Source organism: Rhea pennata, chromosome Z (genome assembly GCF_028389875.1).
Source record: "Rhea pennata isolate bPtePen1 chromosome Z, bPtePen1.pri, whole genome shotgun sequence".
In the NCBI taxonomy this organism is placed as follows: domain Eukaryota; kingdom Metazoa; phylum Chordata; class Aves; order Rheiformes; family Rheidae; genus Rhea; species Rhea pennata.
Window position 1 is genome coordinate 71,044,178 of NC_084702.1, and position 16,138 is coordinate 71,060,315.

At 41.5% G+C, this 16,138-nt stretch overlaps 1 protein-coding gene across 2 annotated transcripts in view; it reads right to left on the minus strand.

Annotated features, from left to right (window-relative positions):
* The window catches only part of UNC13B (unc-13 homolog B), a 212,838-nt gene that overhangs the window by 39,532 nt on the left and 157,168 nt on the right, over window positions 1-16,138 (minus strand). For both annotated transcript variants that reach the window (XM_062599298.1, XM_062599297.1), the window contains exons 22-26: window positions 16,038-16,127; window positions 14,584-14,718; window positions 13,624-13,757; window positions 12,623-12,708; window positions 2,257-2,383 (exon numbers count right to left, since the gene is read on the minus strand). In XM_062599298.1, coding sequence (XP_062455282.1) covers window positions 2,257-2,383; window positions 12,623-12,708; window positions 13,624-13,757; window positions 14,584-14,718; window positions 16,038-16,127 — 572 coding nt within the window. The remainder of the gene's footprint in view (window positions 1-2,256; window positions 2,384-12,622; window positions 12,709-13,623; window positions 13,758-14,583; window positions 14,719-16,037; window positions 16,128-16,138) is intronic.

The window sequence follows — 16,138 nt, forward strand, 5'->3', positions numbered from 1 at the left end:
CAGTCCTGCCGGCAGGGAAGGGGAGCGGTGCTTTGTGATAAAACGCAAGTGCGTTGCTCTTGGTTGCACAACAACAAGGTAGCACAAAAGGCTGTAATTTCAGCTTGGCCACGAGCCTGGCTTCTGTGGTCTCAGGCTTGACAGGTGAATTAATCTTGCTCGTTTGCTGTGCTTGATGCATGTGGGTGCCCAGTGAACATCCAATGGGCCTTGGCAACTGCAGACACAAAGCGGCAGGCAGGATTTCCAAGAGTTAGATGAGCAGAAGTTAGATGTTTGATAAAGTGACCCAGAGGAAAAAGACAGGATTTCAAAGGCAGGAATACCCTTCCCCATTGGAGTTTCTAGTACAGCTACAATACTAGCTGCATGCTAATATCAGTATTAAAACAAATATAGAACATTTCTTTATGCGTCCAAATAGATGGACTTATTTTTGGAAGCTGACACTTCACAGCTTTTAGCAGGCAGCTAAGAAATGAAGAGAAGAAGTTTTAAAGATCCACTGCCAGCTATGTTTCTACTTCAAGTTCAGAAACTGCTGCTGAATTTCAGAAAATAAGGGAAGCATAAAAAAAAAAAAAATCAGCTTCACTATTTTGGAGCTTTCACCTTATTCAATCATGTCCCAAGGCAATTAGAAGCACGGTCTCTTACAGCTCCAAAAAGAAAAGATAGTTCATGAATATCCTCATCTGTTTAGTAGATAGACATCTCAGTTTTTCTCTGGACAGCAGCAATTTGGTTTCATCTAAAGAGTTTACTGATGTGCAAACCTTATGCATGGACTCCTTTGTTTAAAGAAGTTGCAAAGCTAAAAACATTGGTGATCGAGCAAAACAGACAACAGTTCATTGCTGTAATTGATATCACGGGGATATTTTGTGACAAGTGAAGACCCTGACAATGTGGTTGTTGTCCTAAAATATGAGAGTGAAGTAGCAAGGGAAGCCAGACACTGCACAGGTACAGGAGCACTGAAGGAGCTTTACAACAAAGACCAGCAGAGCAGAACAGTTTGCAAAAAGAAACTCAGCATCATTATCCTGATTAAGAGGTGGGGGGTGAGGGGAGGGAGAATAAGGATATCAGATTGCTTGCCTAAGTCTGCACCGACTCAGAGGCACAAAGAGATAAGCCTTCTTTGACTGTCACTCCAGCACCCTGTTCACTCAGCTAATGTCTCTCTCTGACCTGATTTGTTAAGTGAGGCCCATAGTCCAAGCCAAGAACTTACACCAAGTGCCTCAGTCTTAACATGCAGATAACACCAGGCTTGAAGGACTGCATACAGTGGAGGATGGGAAGAGAATTCAAAATGCCAAACTGGGGAGGCAGTCCAAGCAAGAGGGGCAAGTGCTATATTTGGGTTAGGTTTAGCTCAGTTGGTTAGAGTGTGGTGCTAATAACACCAAGGTCGTAGGTTTGATCCCCATATGGGCCCCTTGTTTGAGGGTTGGACTAGGTGATCTCCAGACGTCCCTTCCAACCTTACCAATTCTATGATCATTCAGACAGCAGTGAATAATCAAATACAGGATGGGAACAATAGCTAGGCAGGACACTGTTGAGGATGCCTAGGCACTGGCAATACCATTGCAAAAAGGCTGCCACCACCCTGGCATGCAAGAACTGCAGTACTGCATGCAAGGCAGTACAAGGCAAGGTCTAGATGGAACAGTTGTATTCAAGCATGGGTGTTGCATGTCCAGACACAGACCAGCTGGAGAGCAGTGAGAAAAGCTCACTTGCAAGTAAAGCTAGAAACAAATGGGAACAGGTAAAAGACTGGGAAGGGACAGGAGAACAACAGGTGACTTTCACAAAACAGGAGCAATTTGTTCTCCATACCAAGGCTGGTAGGACAGGACAAGCTCAAACTAAATCAAGAAAGATTTGTAGAGGTGGGGGGGGGGGGGCAAAACATACGTGCATGGTCTCTAATGACAGGGAATATCTGCTCTTTGAGAACTGACCAAAGGCCACACCACAAGAACAGAATAGTTTAAGGACTCTTTACGCCTCTGCTAAACCTGTTGAGACCTATGGGATACACACTGTACAACAAGGGACTGAACTGTCAGGGACAGGATGCAGAACACCAGAGGGGACAAATATGCATGTATATGTATAAAATAAGGAGTGGTGACATAGTGTATCACAAAGAAACCATGGGAGAAATAAATGACAACCCTGAAGAAGACACAAAAGGAGATGCAGACTGATGGCTTACTACCGAAGATATGACACACTCACGCTGGATATTCAGGCACTTTTCCCTTGAAGGCAGGCAGATCACGAACATATTCATTGTACAGCCACTTCACTTTGAAGTGTAAATTCATATAGTCTGCACTTTTACACAGCCTATGTTTCTCATGCTCTGTAAGAAAGGAAAAAAAAAAAGCAGTTAGGTCTGAATTTACTACTATTGCTGCATCAGACACAGGAGAGTCTTACAAAGCATGTCTGCAGTATGCAATGCTTTTGAGCGCAAAGCATCTATAGAGACAAAATCTTCAACAATGCAGTATTTCAGCAGTGAGCAGGGGTTCTCTACATTCGATAGGTTGTGCTCTGGAATTTATTTCTGTAGCTCCAACTAATACAGATTTATGTGAGGCTTAAGAGCAAACAAACTAATACTTCCACTTATTAAGAGGTTTTGGTTGCCAAGGCAATAAAAAAATAAAGAGAGCAATTTCTTATAGCCTTTCCATTTAATGTATGATACGTTTTATTCTTGCAGGAAATAAATCAAGACGACTGAATCTGTTAATTCTTAGCTATAAATAAAGGCAACACACGTTACACTATATCCCCGAGATAAAACAGTAGAGAGAATCAAGTTCTTTAGTTTGACAGTATCAGTCATGAGCAAGTTGAGACAAGTTGTGAATTCTTTAGATAGGTCCTGTCAAGCCTTTTCACTATAGCATGTTAAATCTCCCTCTGCCCAACTCTGCTTTGTGAAGATTCGAAGGCAGATAACATGAATTCAGCAATCACTGGATGAGCAATAGATGTTGTCTACCCGGACTTTAGCAAGGCTTTCGACACTGTCTCCCATAACATCCTCATGGACAAGTTCAGGAAGTGTGGGTTAGATGAGTGGACAGTGAGGTGGATTGAGAACTGGCTGAAAGGCAGAGCTCAGAGGGCTGTCATCAGCAGCACAGTCCAGGAGGCCTGTAGCCAGCAGTGTCCCCCAGGGCTCAGTACTGGGGGAAGAAGTCCTGTTCAGTTTATTCATCAGTGACCTAGACGAGGGGACAGAGTGCCTCCTCAGCAAGTTTGCTGAAGACACAAAACAGGGAGGAGTGTCTGATACACCTGAGGGCTGTGCTGCCATTCAGAGAGACCTGGACAGGCTGGAGAGCTGGGCAGAGAGGAACCTCCTGAGGTTCAACAAGGACAAGTGCAGGGTCCTGCACCTAGGGAGGTGCATGCACCAGTATAAGCTGGGGCCTGACCTTCTAGAGAGTAGCTCTGCAGGGAAGGACCTGGGAGTGCTGGTGGACAAGTTAACCATGAGCCAGCAATGTGCCCTTGTGGCTAAGAAGGCCAATGGTCTCCTGGGCTGCATTAGGAAGAGTGTTGTCAGCAGGTCAAGGGAGGTGATCCTTCCCTCCTATTCAGCCCTGAGGAGGCCACATCTGGAGTACTGTGTCCAATTCTGGGCTCCCCAGTACAAGAGAGATATGGAGCTACTGCAGAGAGTCCAGCATAGGGCTATAAAGAAGATTAAAGGATTGGAGCATCTCTTATAAGGAAAGGCTGAGAGAGCTGGGCCTGTTTAGCCTGGAGAAGAGAAGCATGAGAGGCGATTTTATCAATGTATACAAATACTTAAGGCAGAGTATCAAGAGGATGTGCCCAGACTCTTTTCAGTGGTGCTGAGTGATAGGACACAAGGAGCTCAAACTGAAACACAGGCAGTTCCACCTGATTATGAGGAAAAACTTCTTTCCTGTGAGGGTAGCAGAGCACTGGAACAGATTGCCCGGAGAAGTTGAAGAGTCTCTTTCTCTGGATATATTCAAAACCTGCCTGCATGCGATCCTGTGCAACACGTTCTAGGTGACCCTGCTAGAATAGAGGGCTGGGCTAGATGATCTCCAGAGGTCCCTTGCAACCTCAACCATTCTGTGATTCTGTGATCATTTCCATGCATCTCCTGGAGAGCTCATATAGCTTTTCATCACCAGCTTGGCCTCAAGTAGTTGTTTTTATTTTACCTTACATTCTACACATGGACTAGCCTCCCAGTAACAAATGGGCTTGATGGTAGTTTACACAGCCCAAAAGAGCTCATTTTTGCTCTTAAGCCTCACATAAATCTGTTTATACTTACTCATTACTGTGCCTGTTCTTCTTCTGCTCTCTTCCTCCTCTCAATTTAGCCTCCTAGTGACTTTTTGCCTTCACCTTGCTTCTCTTTTGCCCAATTTATTCTTCTCAGACTTTTCCTGATACTCTTCTGTGCTCCTCAACACCTGTACACCTTAGTTTCCTCCATCTGTAAAGCAACCTACTGCTTGTGTCTCCAGTCTTTAACTGGTCACTTTTTCTCCACTTTTATTCAATGAATATGCCGTGCACAAGCAATACTAGGAGTCTGTCTCATTCCACCATAGATCATCTCCTACCTACAACACTCAAATTACACTTGATCCACATGACCTCTTTCAAATCTCAGTACCAGAGCTCCATATGCCCCTGCTCAGCTTATCAACAGGGTGGGGCATAATTCTCAAAAAAATTAACCCCACTGAGACTTTGTATCCATCTCCTGCTTCTCCTGTAGCTTCTAGTTCTTACTGCAGCATATCCCTTAGATTAACCATCTATTCTCCCCTCCATCTCATTTTTTTTTTTGCAACACAAACTCAAATGCAATCTGATTTTATCTCTATTTCAGGCTATATTCTTCTCTGCAAGATGAAATCACAGGCTCTCTCCCCTCATCTCCTCATTCGCAAAGCCTAACGCAACCAAAGCAAACTGAAGCCATCACACCTCAAAGCCATCTCAGTTGCTGTTCCTGCTCACTGTGGTCACTACATGGCATTCTGTTGCTGAGACCTGCAACCTGGCCATCTTGCTTGAGCTGAGCTTCTCCAGATGTCTTTGAACCTAGGCTATGTTTGAACAATGCAGAGTTCCTCTCTGCATAATGCATGTGTCTCCATAATGTTACCTTTCCCGTATACCTACACTGCTAAAGCACTTGCCATACTCAGACCTACATTACTGCAGAGATCATCTTCTTGGACCACTGCTCCCTTTCCTCTCTCACAAGAAATATATGCTCCATGTCATTACTTCCAAGGTCCTTGATAGCCTGTTTCCACATTACCATCTTTCAGCAGCTGACTCCCACCTCTGGTCAGCCCACAAGTCCTGTTTTTAACCTACTTGTTAAGTTCTCCAAAAAGCATCTTCATTCTTTCTCCCAGGCCACCACTCACAAGCTTTTAAGAAGCTCCTCCTACTGCATTGCTTTTCAAAAAAATCCTTCTTGAAAAGAATAATATTAGATCTTCTTTCACGATACTAAAGGACGGTTCACAGCAGCTGGGCTTTGTGTGAACCACGATCCTAATTATCAGCTGACCAGTGCTGCACTACCTGTGTCCATCTTTCTTCTGTCAGATTTCAACAGCACGAATACATTTCATGCCAGCCTTTTCAGTCTGTTCACTATAGCACCACACTAAGCTGCTAGGCCATGGCTGTAGTCTTAGATATTAGGTTAAGAATACACACTACTAGTATTCATTAGCTGAACATGTGTCTTAAAGATGTAAAATGGTCAGAGGTCTTCTAAGCAGTAACCTGACAGACAAGCTTATCTCATATTATCATGATCTATTTTAATGTAAATGTGAATACTTGCAACTATTTCAAAACATGAAGAAACTCCCACTTCTCTTCTGAAGCAATATGCATAAAAAGAAAGGCCAAATAAGCTGAGTTATCCAACTGAAAACACAAAAAACAAGGAACCTTTCATGCATAATTGTTTCATAAGCTTCACCAATTCCCACAGCAGTGGAACACTCCAGTGAGTTGTTTGCAAACCTCTTGTTACAGCATAATACAGATTTCCTCCCAATTCTTGCAATTCACATTAGCAAATGCACACAGATGCAATCTTATAAAAAAAAGAAAAAGAAAATCCAATCTTCCTTTTAAATTAAATTAATTTAAATTAAAATGGCTGGTATCAAACAGACGGACATAATCCCCAAGGGGTGATGGTTCAATGAACAAATTATTTCATATATGCTACCACTTCACACATGTGCTGTGATCCATTACTCTCCACAGAGAAGTTGCTTTTACTGGAAGCAGAGGAACAGAAGTACATTCGTGCTTTAGCTTAATAAAGCTAATATATTTCTTGAGCACTAAGGAAACATATCCCTCCTTCGGAGTCTGAACTGCTGACCTTCCTCTGGAATAACTGCAGAAAAAAATGATGTGGTCTCATTGTAAATCTAAATCTGGAAACAAAAATAACAATAACACTGCCCGCTTAGCTCCCTGCAAGGAAGAGGAAATCAATGGACAATTATAACTTCATTAACTTTGGTATGCGGTGCTACAGGGGTGCGGTTCCTATGTGAGAACAGCTCTGCTCCCACAGATGGAAGGCTTGACTTGAAAGCTTGGCTATACACCTTGTCGAAGGTAAGGTGTCATCCAAAAATCACTCAAAAAAAAAAAAAAAAACAAAAAACACACAAGTGGACTATCCACCTCCATAAGTATTATTTAGGCAGAAGCCTGCAGCAGTCATAGTTGAAGTGTGAGTCACATCACCTGTAAAGGGTGGAGAGGTAGCTTTAAAAATAGTCTGGCCAACATAACACATTCATTGTGATAAGCCTAATGCTGCTTAGATCAGAAATTTGAGAGGAGGCTTGACCCCTCTGCTTTTTGCATCGCATACACAAGGGAAGCTGATTATCAGTAACTCTTTTCCAAAATTCTAGCAAAGACACTGTCTGCCAAAATACAACCATGAGAAAAACGTGTTGCATACAATAGCAGCTGAGGGGGTTAAAATTTAAGTGTTGCAGGAAAAAAGTAAGGTAAAAAAGACTTATTCAGACCTATTTCCTCAAAATTAAGCAGTGCACTAGAAGCAATTAATTCAAGCCTTTTATTGAAATGCATTTTTTCTGCGGTAGGACAATTAAAACATTAGTAAAAACTGCAGAAGAAGAAGATGCAAAGCAGCCACAGAAGCATAAGCCCAGGGATTGCTATCTAACCATCTACGCAGTAAAGGACAGGCTTGACACTAAGGAGACAAAACTAAGGGAAATTAAAAAAAAAAAGAAAAAAAAGAAAAAAAAAAAAAGGTCTTACCACCATAAAAGAGACCTTTGCGTATACGAAATAAAGGTGGGGCTTGTGACAGAGAAAAGACAAAAGTGAATTACAACATCCAACCACACTGAAGCACAAAGAAAATCAAAGCTAGAAAGCCCTCATTCCCACCAGCTTGTACCATCTTGCCTTCCCCCCTTCAACGGCCACTACAGGGTTCTGATCGCTCACACTCTTTGTAAAGAGAAAGGTTTCAGAGCACTCGAAGGCGACAGGGAAGCGTATCAGCTACAGGTCAGAGGTGTGTTTCATAAAATTGCACTTACACCTTTCACACAAAGCAACCTATGTTTCAGATGTTCACACTGTTATACATGCCAGAAAAAGTTGAAGAGCATAAGAGCCATGAGTCTTAGCTTTTCTGGTTCTGCTTTATAACCTGCTGGCTTTTAAAGAGCCTAGCAGCAGCAACAGTGGAAGAGTACACAGATATTTTCCAGCAACTGCTGTGTTTTATCCTCAGAAAAACACCAAGTTCTGTAACATTCTCATATTTTGTCTGAAGATTTCATCCGGAAACAATCTCCTCTGGAGGAGAGTTTTAGGGTCACTAAGGCCATATTATTAAGGCACTAATAAGGAACTGCTTCCTAGGAACATGTTTTTCAATGTTACGTCCGGTTCTATTTTTGAGGCAGAAAATAGGTCTTCCACCATGTTCTTACTCCACAGGCCATTAGATCACACTGGGTGGATTTTTCTTTTGATAGTCAACTTATTTTTCTTGGGTTAATTTCAAGCAAATAATGCTGAATTTCTGCAAAAAAAATGCTAATAGATACCTAGGCTGCTGAGGTGTTAACACTTCAGAAAGTTGGCATCTGCATGTGCGCTTGATCTCCCATATGCAGAATGACTGATTTCAGCCCTTCCTGCCAAGTCTACTCAGCTCTGCTCCTACCAGAGATGCCTCCAATTTACAGCTTTCCTAATGCTGATGTGTCCAAAACAAGATGAAATGGTATTGTCAAGGAGGACATTGATTTTCTATTACAGTCTTTTAATGCCTTCCTAAAAAACTAAGAGCAAAATCCCTCTCTGCTTGGGAAATATGTGCTTTCTGGGTTAAGGAGGTTTTATGGGAGATGGCAAGAAAACTAGTAATTCCAGTTCAGTTTCATCTGTCAGTCCAAAGTGGGTTCATAAGGAGGCTATCTAGCTGCTGAGCATGAGTCAGTGCCACAGAGGTGAAGCTAACTGTGCGACTTGGAAAAATCGTGCTCTTCTCTACAGAGCAGGGTGATCCTGCTAGCTAAATCCGGGCCATGTGACATTTCTATCTGATCTGTTTTACCCTCAGGCTGATGGGGAACAGGAGGTATTTTTGAATTCTTCTTCCTGTATTGTTTAGTGTCCTGAGTTCTCACTGCTTCTGGGGAGAGGAAGAAGACAGGCCTGGTAGACCCTGGGGCTGCTGCCTTGTCTCAGCACCTGAATATCCTTAGAGAAGGCAGAGGAGGGCAAAAGATGGGCCTCTAGTGCACTTGCCTTCCAGCAGCCACCTCCAGCATGCTGCTGCCATCACTACTACTATCAGTTCCAAAACACATTTGGAACTGAGGTGTTTCATTTTTACAACCTGAACATTTCAAACATTAGCAATCTTACTCCTTTAAAGGTGCCCAAAAGACACATGCTGCAGCACCTCCAAACTAGCAAGACCTCCAGCTCTGGAGCCCCCAAACATTGTATTCTAAGTATTTCCTACACTTTACTCTGAAAGCTGCTGTCCTTCTCACAAGGCTACAGATTTAGAGACGCACAGGAAAAAAAAAAGTTTAACTTGGTCTAGGGTGTGCATCTCACTGAGGTCCCTACTTCCTCCTCCTAAAACATCCTGCCCACTAACAGCACTGAGTAGTTCAATGCACTGTTCCTATAAATTAGCATTTTTATATTGCTGTACCCAGACTGCTTAGTTAAGTCCCAGCTAGCAGAGATGCTGTTAGCTGCCACCTGTGTGAAAAGAAGAGGAAGACTCATGCAGCCAGGAGCTGCTCTCCAGCTCAAAGAAGCTATCTTCTCCCTGAATCTTGCAATTCTCTCCACACTGCATACTGGAGAGCAGTGTGGAAGCATAAAGATGGAATGAGGGAGAGGGCAGTTTTGTACAACCAGGCCTCCACTCTTTCTATATCAAAGTCATTGTACAGCATTTGAGTTAGAAGCAAACTTACTGCCACTGCAGAGTGAAGGAGCCACAGATCCTCAAGCATCACACAGCTAGGAGGGTAGGAACAGTCCCACACACTAACTAGAGCTCAAACCTCAGCAGTTATTCTTCACTGAATGTTACCTGCAGCTTAGTGCCTGAGACCCAACATGGGGACTCTCACTCAGAATTGCTGAGCGTACTGGGTACCATCAAACAACAACAGGAATGACTAGTGAGAAGAGGAGTCTCCCAAACAGCACATACCTGCCGTTTCTGCAGCAGCAGTACAATCTTCCCAGTCGTCTTCACAGATCTGCTTATCAGTAGCGTAAAACCACAGGATGCTAAAGCTAATGCTAACTACATCCAAGGTGCTGTAACTACCAGTAACAGATCAAAGTCTTTGCCTACTCACAACTATAAACTCTTTGTTTATAGTGAACTTACTATAAAGAGCGTGAACTTACCACTTGGTGAGGTGAATGAGTTCATATTATCCAGAACTTAGGAACAGAACATAAGGGAAAACACCATGAAGAAAGTTAGGAGCAGGTATTACACTCTGCATTCATGTGCACACATCTCCACAAAACAGATCAGCCTTTGTAGCAGAGAGCTTCTGACACATACAAACCTCAGCACACTAGAAATGTAACCACAGATACCACACAACCCAAAAACAGGAATATGAAACTCTTGGTACAGAAAACTCTTGGTAGAGAAATTAGTGAGTTAAACTGAGAAATTATATAGCAAAGAACAGCACAACTGATCTTCACCCTTCATATGCCTCCCCCTCCATGTAAAAAAAGAAAAAGAAAAAGAAAAGAAAAAGAAAAAAAAAAGAAAAATGCAGTGAGCTAATCCAAATATCTGTATTTAAAAGTTGGATAGTGACACCTGTAAATGAATTATTGTAAGCTTGCTCTGAAGGTTATCTTTGAAGTTTTGGGAAAGCAAGGGAGTGGGGAAATCACTCTTGCCTCAAATAGAACTCTATACCTTGAGGATCTCTCAAATATATAGTTGGAAGAGACACAAAACAACATACACTCTACCAACGCTCAACTCTCCTACAGGACTTGCATAGATGTTACGAATACATACACCATCCAGTTTTTCATCTTTAGTTCAAAATGCAAACCCTTCCCTATCCATTAGCTGACTTCGCATCAACCTTTCTCAGCAAGAAATATTCTGAACAGGGAAGCTCTTATGACATATGCTGTTTTAGCAAGTGTTTGCTATGCACTGATGAACTCACAAATGGAAACATCATGCCAATCCTTTTCTTAAGAAGCTCACATGCAAACAGACGGATGGCAGAAAAAAACAAAAATAAACCCAGATGCACAATAGTAGACAGTCACTGATATGGACAAAGGGGACAAGGTATAAGATGTGAACAGAGAAATCCAAAGGCAAATCCAGGAGGCAAAGTGAGCTTGGGTGCTGACAAACTAATGGAGACATTTAAAAGTGGGAAGGGGGTAGTCAGATTCAGTCACAGATAAAATCAGTACAACTTTTGGCAGCTACAGTTTAGATGCAATGGAGAATGGGAATCTCAGCAAAAAGAGTCAGCAATAGATCCATAGAGATACAATTCTCAAGGCTAGTGGGAAAGGAGGAAAATATGGTACTTTGAACATGTAGAAGAGTAAAATGCATTATGATTTCCTGAAGGGAGGATAAAATGGAGAGAGGAGCCAAAAGGGTTTACAGGAGCGAATGTTTTTTAGGGAAACTGAACATAAAGTAATCACAGCTGCCTTATCTCTAATACCTGAGCCAGCAGACCCAGTCATTACAAAAGAGACTCTTCAATACAGTTAGAAGAGCATAGCCCCATGTTCATAATGTCTATTCTTAGATTAACACAACCCCATAGGACAAAGATGCTGTGCGGTACAAATGTATTTAAAAATTTTCTAACACAGAACTGACAATGCTTCATCTAGACCTGCAGCCTGCTCAAGTCAAGCCTGGGAAAGAGTGTCCACAGCAGTTTCTAGCCCTGTTATGTTAACAGAGACTGAAAAATAGATGAAGTCTATACTCTTCACTTGCAGAGCAAGCCCCCAAGACTGTTTCTACAGAACAACATGCAGGAAACTCTCTTAGCTGGCAGCAGCTTTTTTCTAACAGTCTGAAATAAGAGCTTAATGGGCTGTTAGTCCTACAAAGGAGCTTAGAGCAGACCGGGAGCAAATGGACTGACGGTAATCTTGTGAGTGACCAAAAGTAGCAACTTTGTTTTTGGAATAAGAACTACAGCCAGCATGCAGACAGAACAGGCATTTCTATTTTATCAGACTGGCACCTTACAGACAATTGTAAAGACCTGACACTGCAAAATACTGAGAAAACAGCTCCCACTGCAGAGACAGTTGGAGGTGGATGCTCTCTGAACCTTGTAAGAAGCTCTCTGCCCTCTGCAAACTAATATAAAAATCATATTCAGACCCTGTAATAGACTAAGAAGAATACTTCAAATGGCAAAATTTCTTTCTAGGAGTTTGGTGGCCTCTGCATGCCTAATTATTTTCAGAAAGTGTAAATTCCTCCTTTGCTAGGAGTCTGCTAGGATTATGCAAAGATTTATTAAAGACGCGTATGTCTGCAGTAGGGTTTGTTTTAGCAGCACATTTCTGCCCATCTCTTAGATAAAACTTACACTGTATCATACAGAGAAGTGCAGCCATGGTACAACCCAGAGCCCACCTACTTCTCCAACCCTTCCTATCTCAGTATGCTGCAGGAAGAAGCTGCTGCTGTTTTATGGCATCATGTCCTAAGGCCAAGGTGAATTCCTTATTTTAAACCAGCTAGGATGACTATCAACAGCTTGCAACACAGCCTGACACACAAGTCTAGACCCCCTGGAGTCCACCATGCAGCTTTCAGACTGAATTGTCTCCACAGAGCAGCTGTCCACAAACAAAACATTAGAAAATCCTGCTCCAAACAGAGGTGCAACTAATTTGCTTAAGCCTAATTTACACCAAATGGATGTAGAATAACAGATCAGCAAGAACAAGTCAGCTAGCAGAGAAATCTTCTTACCTTCCATGGCATATTTCATATCCTGAGCGAAAAGATTCCACATGACCTCTGCACTGATCTTCCCAACAGCAAGCTCTTGAGGAAATCTGGGGGGACATTTGGGAAAGGCTTTGGTACATTTCAGAAAAAGGGGCTCTTCTTCATTTAGTTCTGAGCTAAACTTTAAGCTGAAAGGCTCAACATTACAGACACTGCTTTCATCCTAGAGAGAATCAGGTGGATTTTGGAGATCATGGACTGGTTGAGACTGGTTTTAGCTCAGCTAGCCAGCCACTGGATGCCTCTCCTAAAACAGACATATGCAATAACTTTACTAATATGACCTCAATACATTTACACCTGTTTCTCTTTCTTGTCCACATTCCAGTTTTTTTCTATCTAGAATTACAAGGCACTGGTGGCAGGCAAACATGGATCAGGCATTAAATCCACAACCTTAAGGGCAAAATCCATTCCTTCATGTATAATATAATGTCACATCTCTCTCTCGTGCCCTATGGGAATGTTGGAGGAGCATTTGCTGGTTATTCAGATCAGCTGCAGATTTCTTTGCAATGCTAATGCCAAGCCCACCCAATGTAGTCTCCCAGCGCAGCACATAATACCATGTTCCTAAATCACAGTGTAAGGCACTGTCACCATGGCATCATGTGTGCATTAATATGCATCCCAGAACTGCTCAACAAAAAAATCCCAAACCCCCAAAACAAAAAACCAACAACTCTCACCCCATTTTCAGTTGCCTCCCTGAGTTCAGGATTGTAATAATCAGGGTGTTTGTGTTCGAACGTCATCGTAAATGAACCTTTTGAAACTCTTCATCCCAATCAAAAAGTTATTTATATAGACAGAGACAAATAAGACAGAAAGACAGACAGACAAGATAAGTACTTCTATAAATACACAAGTGACAGAAGAGATAGAAAGTAGTTTAACAAATAAAGCAGAACACACAGAGACTGCTACTAGCATTAGCCATAAAGGACATGGAAGCTTCTTACTGATTCAGGACTGGGGTATAAGAATTTTTGTCCTCTTCTATGATAGAAACTATCAAAGTGATGAGTTTGGGCCAGAAATCCAGGTTCCTGATGCTGGGGCCTTGTTCCTCAGGAGGAAGGTCCTGATTTTTGTTCTGGGAAAGAAGCCATTGGAAACCAAGTATAAGTTTAAAGGGGAAAGAAAAAGCTGAAAAATACAGATCACTGTGTTCCTTACAAACTCCTAACATGAAGTGCACTTGGGCACTTTCTTCCAAAGAGTTTAAAATTATTAACATCTCCCTGCAACTTCCTGGACCTAATAAAAAACACAGTAACATGCAAACCATGTCCCTAACTGGTGTCCTCAAAGCCAGACACAATCCTCCTTTTGCCATGTACCACACCAAGAGCACTCAAGCTAGGGCAAACTTGCCAAGACATCTTTTTCTCTAAGCTAGTTGCAACTACTTACACGTTAGTTACTTATGTTGACTAATATATCTATGTTAACACATTCTGTGCACATTACTGAAGAATGAGCAATAGAGCTTTCAGGGATCTGAGAAAAATTTGGGGCTAGAGGTACCTAAGCCCAGTGCAGGACAATGGGCGCCAGCAAACAAGGTAAAACTTCACTCCTTGAGGTTTATCTAAACTAAACACAGTTTCCTTGATAAGTCTACACACTAATTAGCTTTTGCAGACTGAATGTTGCATCAAACCTTCCCTTCAGAAATATCTGCTCACAAAATAAAATAGCTGAGGCTGGTAAAATGAATGGCAGAGCAATTTCTTAGTGTGAAACAATTATCATCCTCCACTTGCTAATCAGTGCTCATTAATTGATTACAAGTTTTGTACATTCAGAAGATTACACGCCACATAATTTTGTTCTGGCTTTTTGTATTAATTAGTATCCTCATTATCATCTTAAGCAAAGTAGAAGCTTGGATTTCTGCCTGCTTATCCATTACTCACAGGATCGGTCTGGTACTCGCGACTGTAGAGCTCATGACAATTGTTGAAAATGTACTCATAGGTGGAGTTCAGGCAAGCTTTTACGCAGTCCTTTACTACTTGGCTAGCTCGAGGTGGGCTCTGCAGCTCTTGAACCTGTGAGGAGACAGCACAAAAAAAACAACAAAAAAAAGCCAAAGTAGCGTTCTTAAATTGGAATAAGAACAAGACTGGAAACTACCCAGGACTCAGCAAATTTGCTTTCCACAACTTGCAGTGTCAATGACCTAAGCCATGTATGAGTGTCTCTGGCTTGCCTCCCCAGCTATAAAACAAGAATGACAACATCAGTAGGATCATTCGGAGCATAAGAGAGATTTTGAAGTGCCAAGGAAAGTTCTTCAGAATACATAAATTATGTGGTTTAGTTTGGAAAGTCTGAGTTAGGTGCACATAATTTCTGCTAAACTTAAAGGATTTACTGATTCTATGATTTTGCTATAATGTCAGAAAACCTTCTTTTCAACCACTGGAAGAACATGAGACACACTATCAGAGCACACTACGTCTGATTTGGAAAGTCTTACTGAAGACCAAACACTCGCATTCCTTTAAATACAATACCTTTCTTCAAGGGCCTTCTCTTTCACCAGCTTCACTGAATTTTAAAGCACACCAGAACCCTCAGTGACATGCCAAGTGATACTCTATTCTCCTCTTACAACATCAGTTTTTTTATTTCATTGTTACGTTACTTAGAAAAACATTACAGGTCTACTTTGAAACTACAACAGATATGCATGCACCATCCTGAGAATACAACTACATCCTGAGACAATTTTGCTATTGTCACTTCCTCTCAACTTTTCAGAGGATTTCTATAAACCAAACATTCAATAATGCATGTTGTATGAATGAAAACTTCTAAAAAACTGCAGAAGTTTTAAAAAAGTAGTATAGAAACAGAAATCAAGAGTTAAAAATAATCTCATTACTTGTTGCCAAAACAATAAACTTAAATACAAGGCAGGCACATTAAGATACACAAAAACTTTCTTGGGTCTTTGCTGATGAATACTATCTTATTTCAGTATCTTACCCTCCAAGAAAGAAATTTAAAAATATTTACTTGATAAAAGATGGTGAAGATGGTTGTGACAACTAAATGATATAGACAATTTTACAGAAAAGCTTCCTGATGTTATTAACAAAATAACACAACACAAAAAGAAAAAGGCGTATTTGTGCCATATTTGTGACTCAAAAACCCTATGGAAAAAAGGGTATCTTTGTCAAACAACACAGAGTGATATAAAAATAAAATATGGATGTTTGAAACACAATGCAGGTCTTATACTGACCTTGTAATAGTGGAGAACTAAATGAATGGTATGAAATAATAGTTTAAAAGTGGAAAATCAGCTCCTGCTGCAAAGCTACAGAAATTTCATTCCCATTCCCATCCAGAGCACTACCTTCATCCTGAAGAAAGTGATGCTGGTCAGCAAATCCACTGTAGACTTCAGGTCCTGCAGCCGTTCACGGCTGCTGGCTGGGAAGTTGTTCTGTTGACATA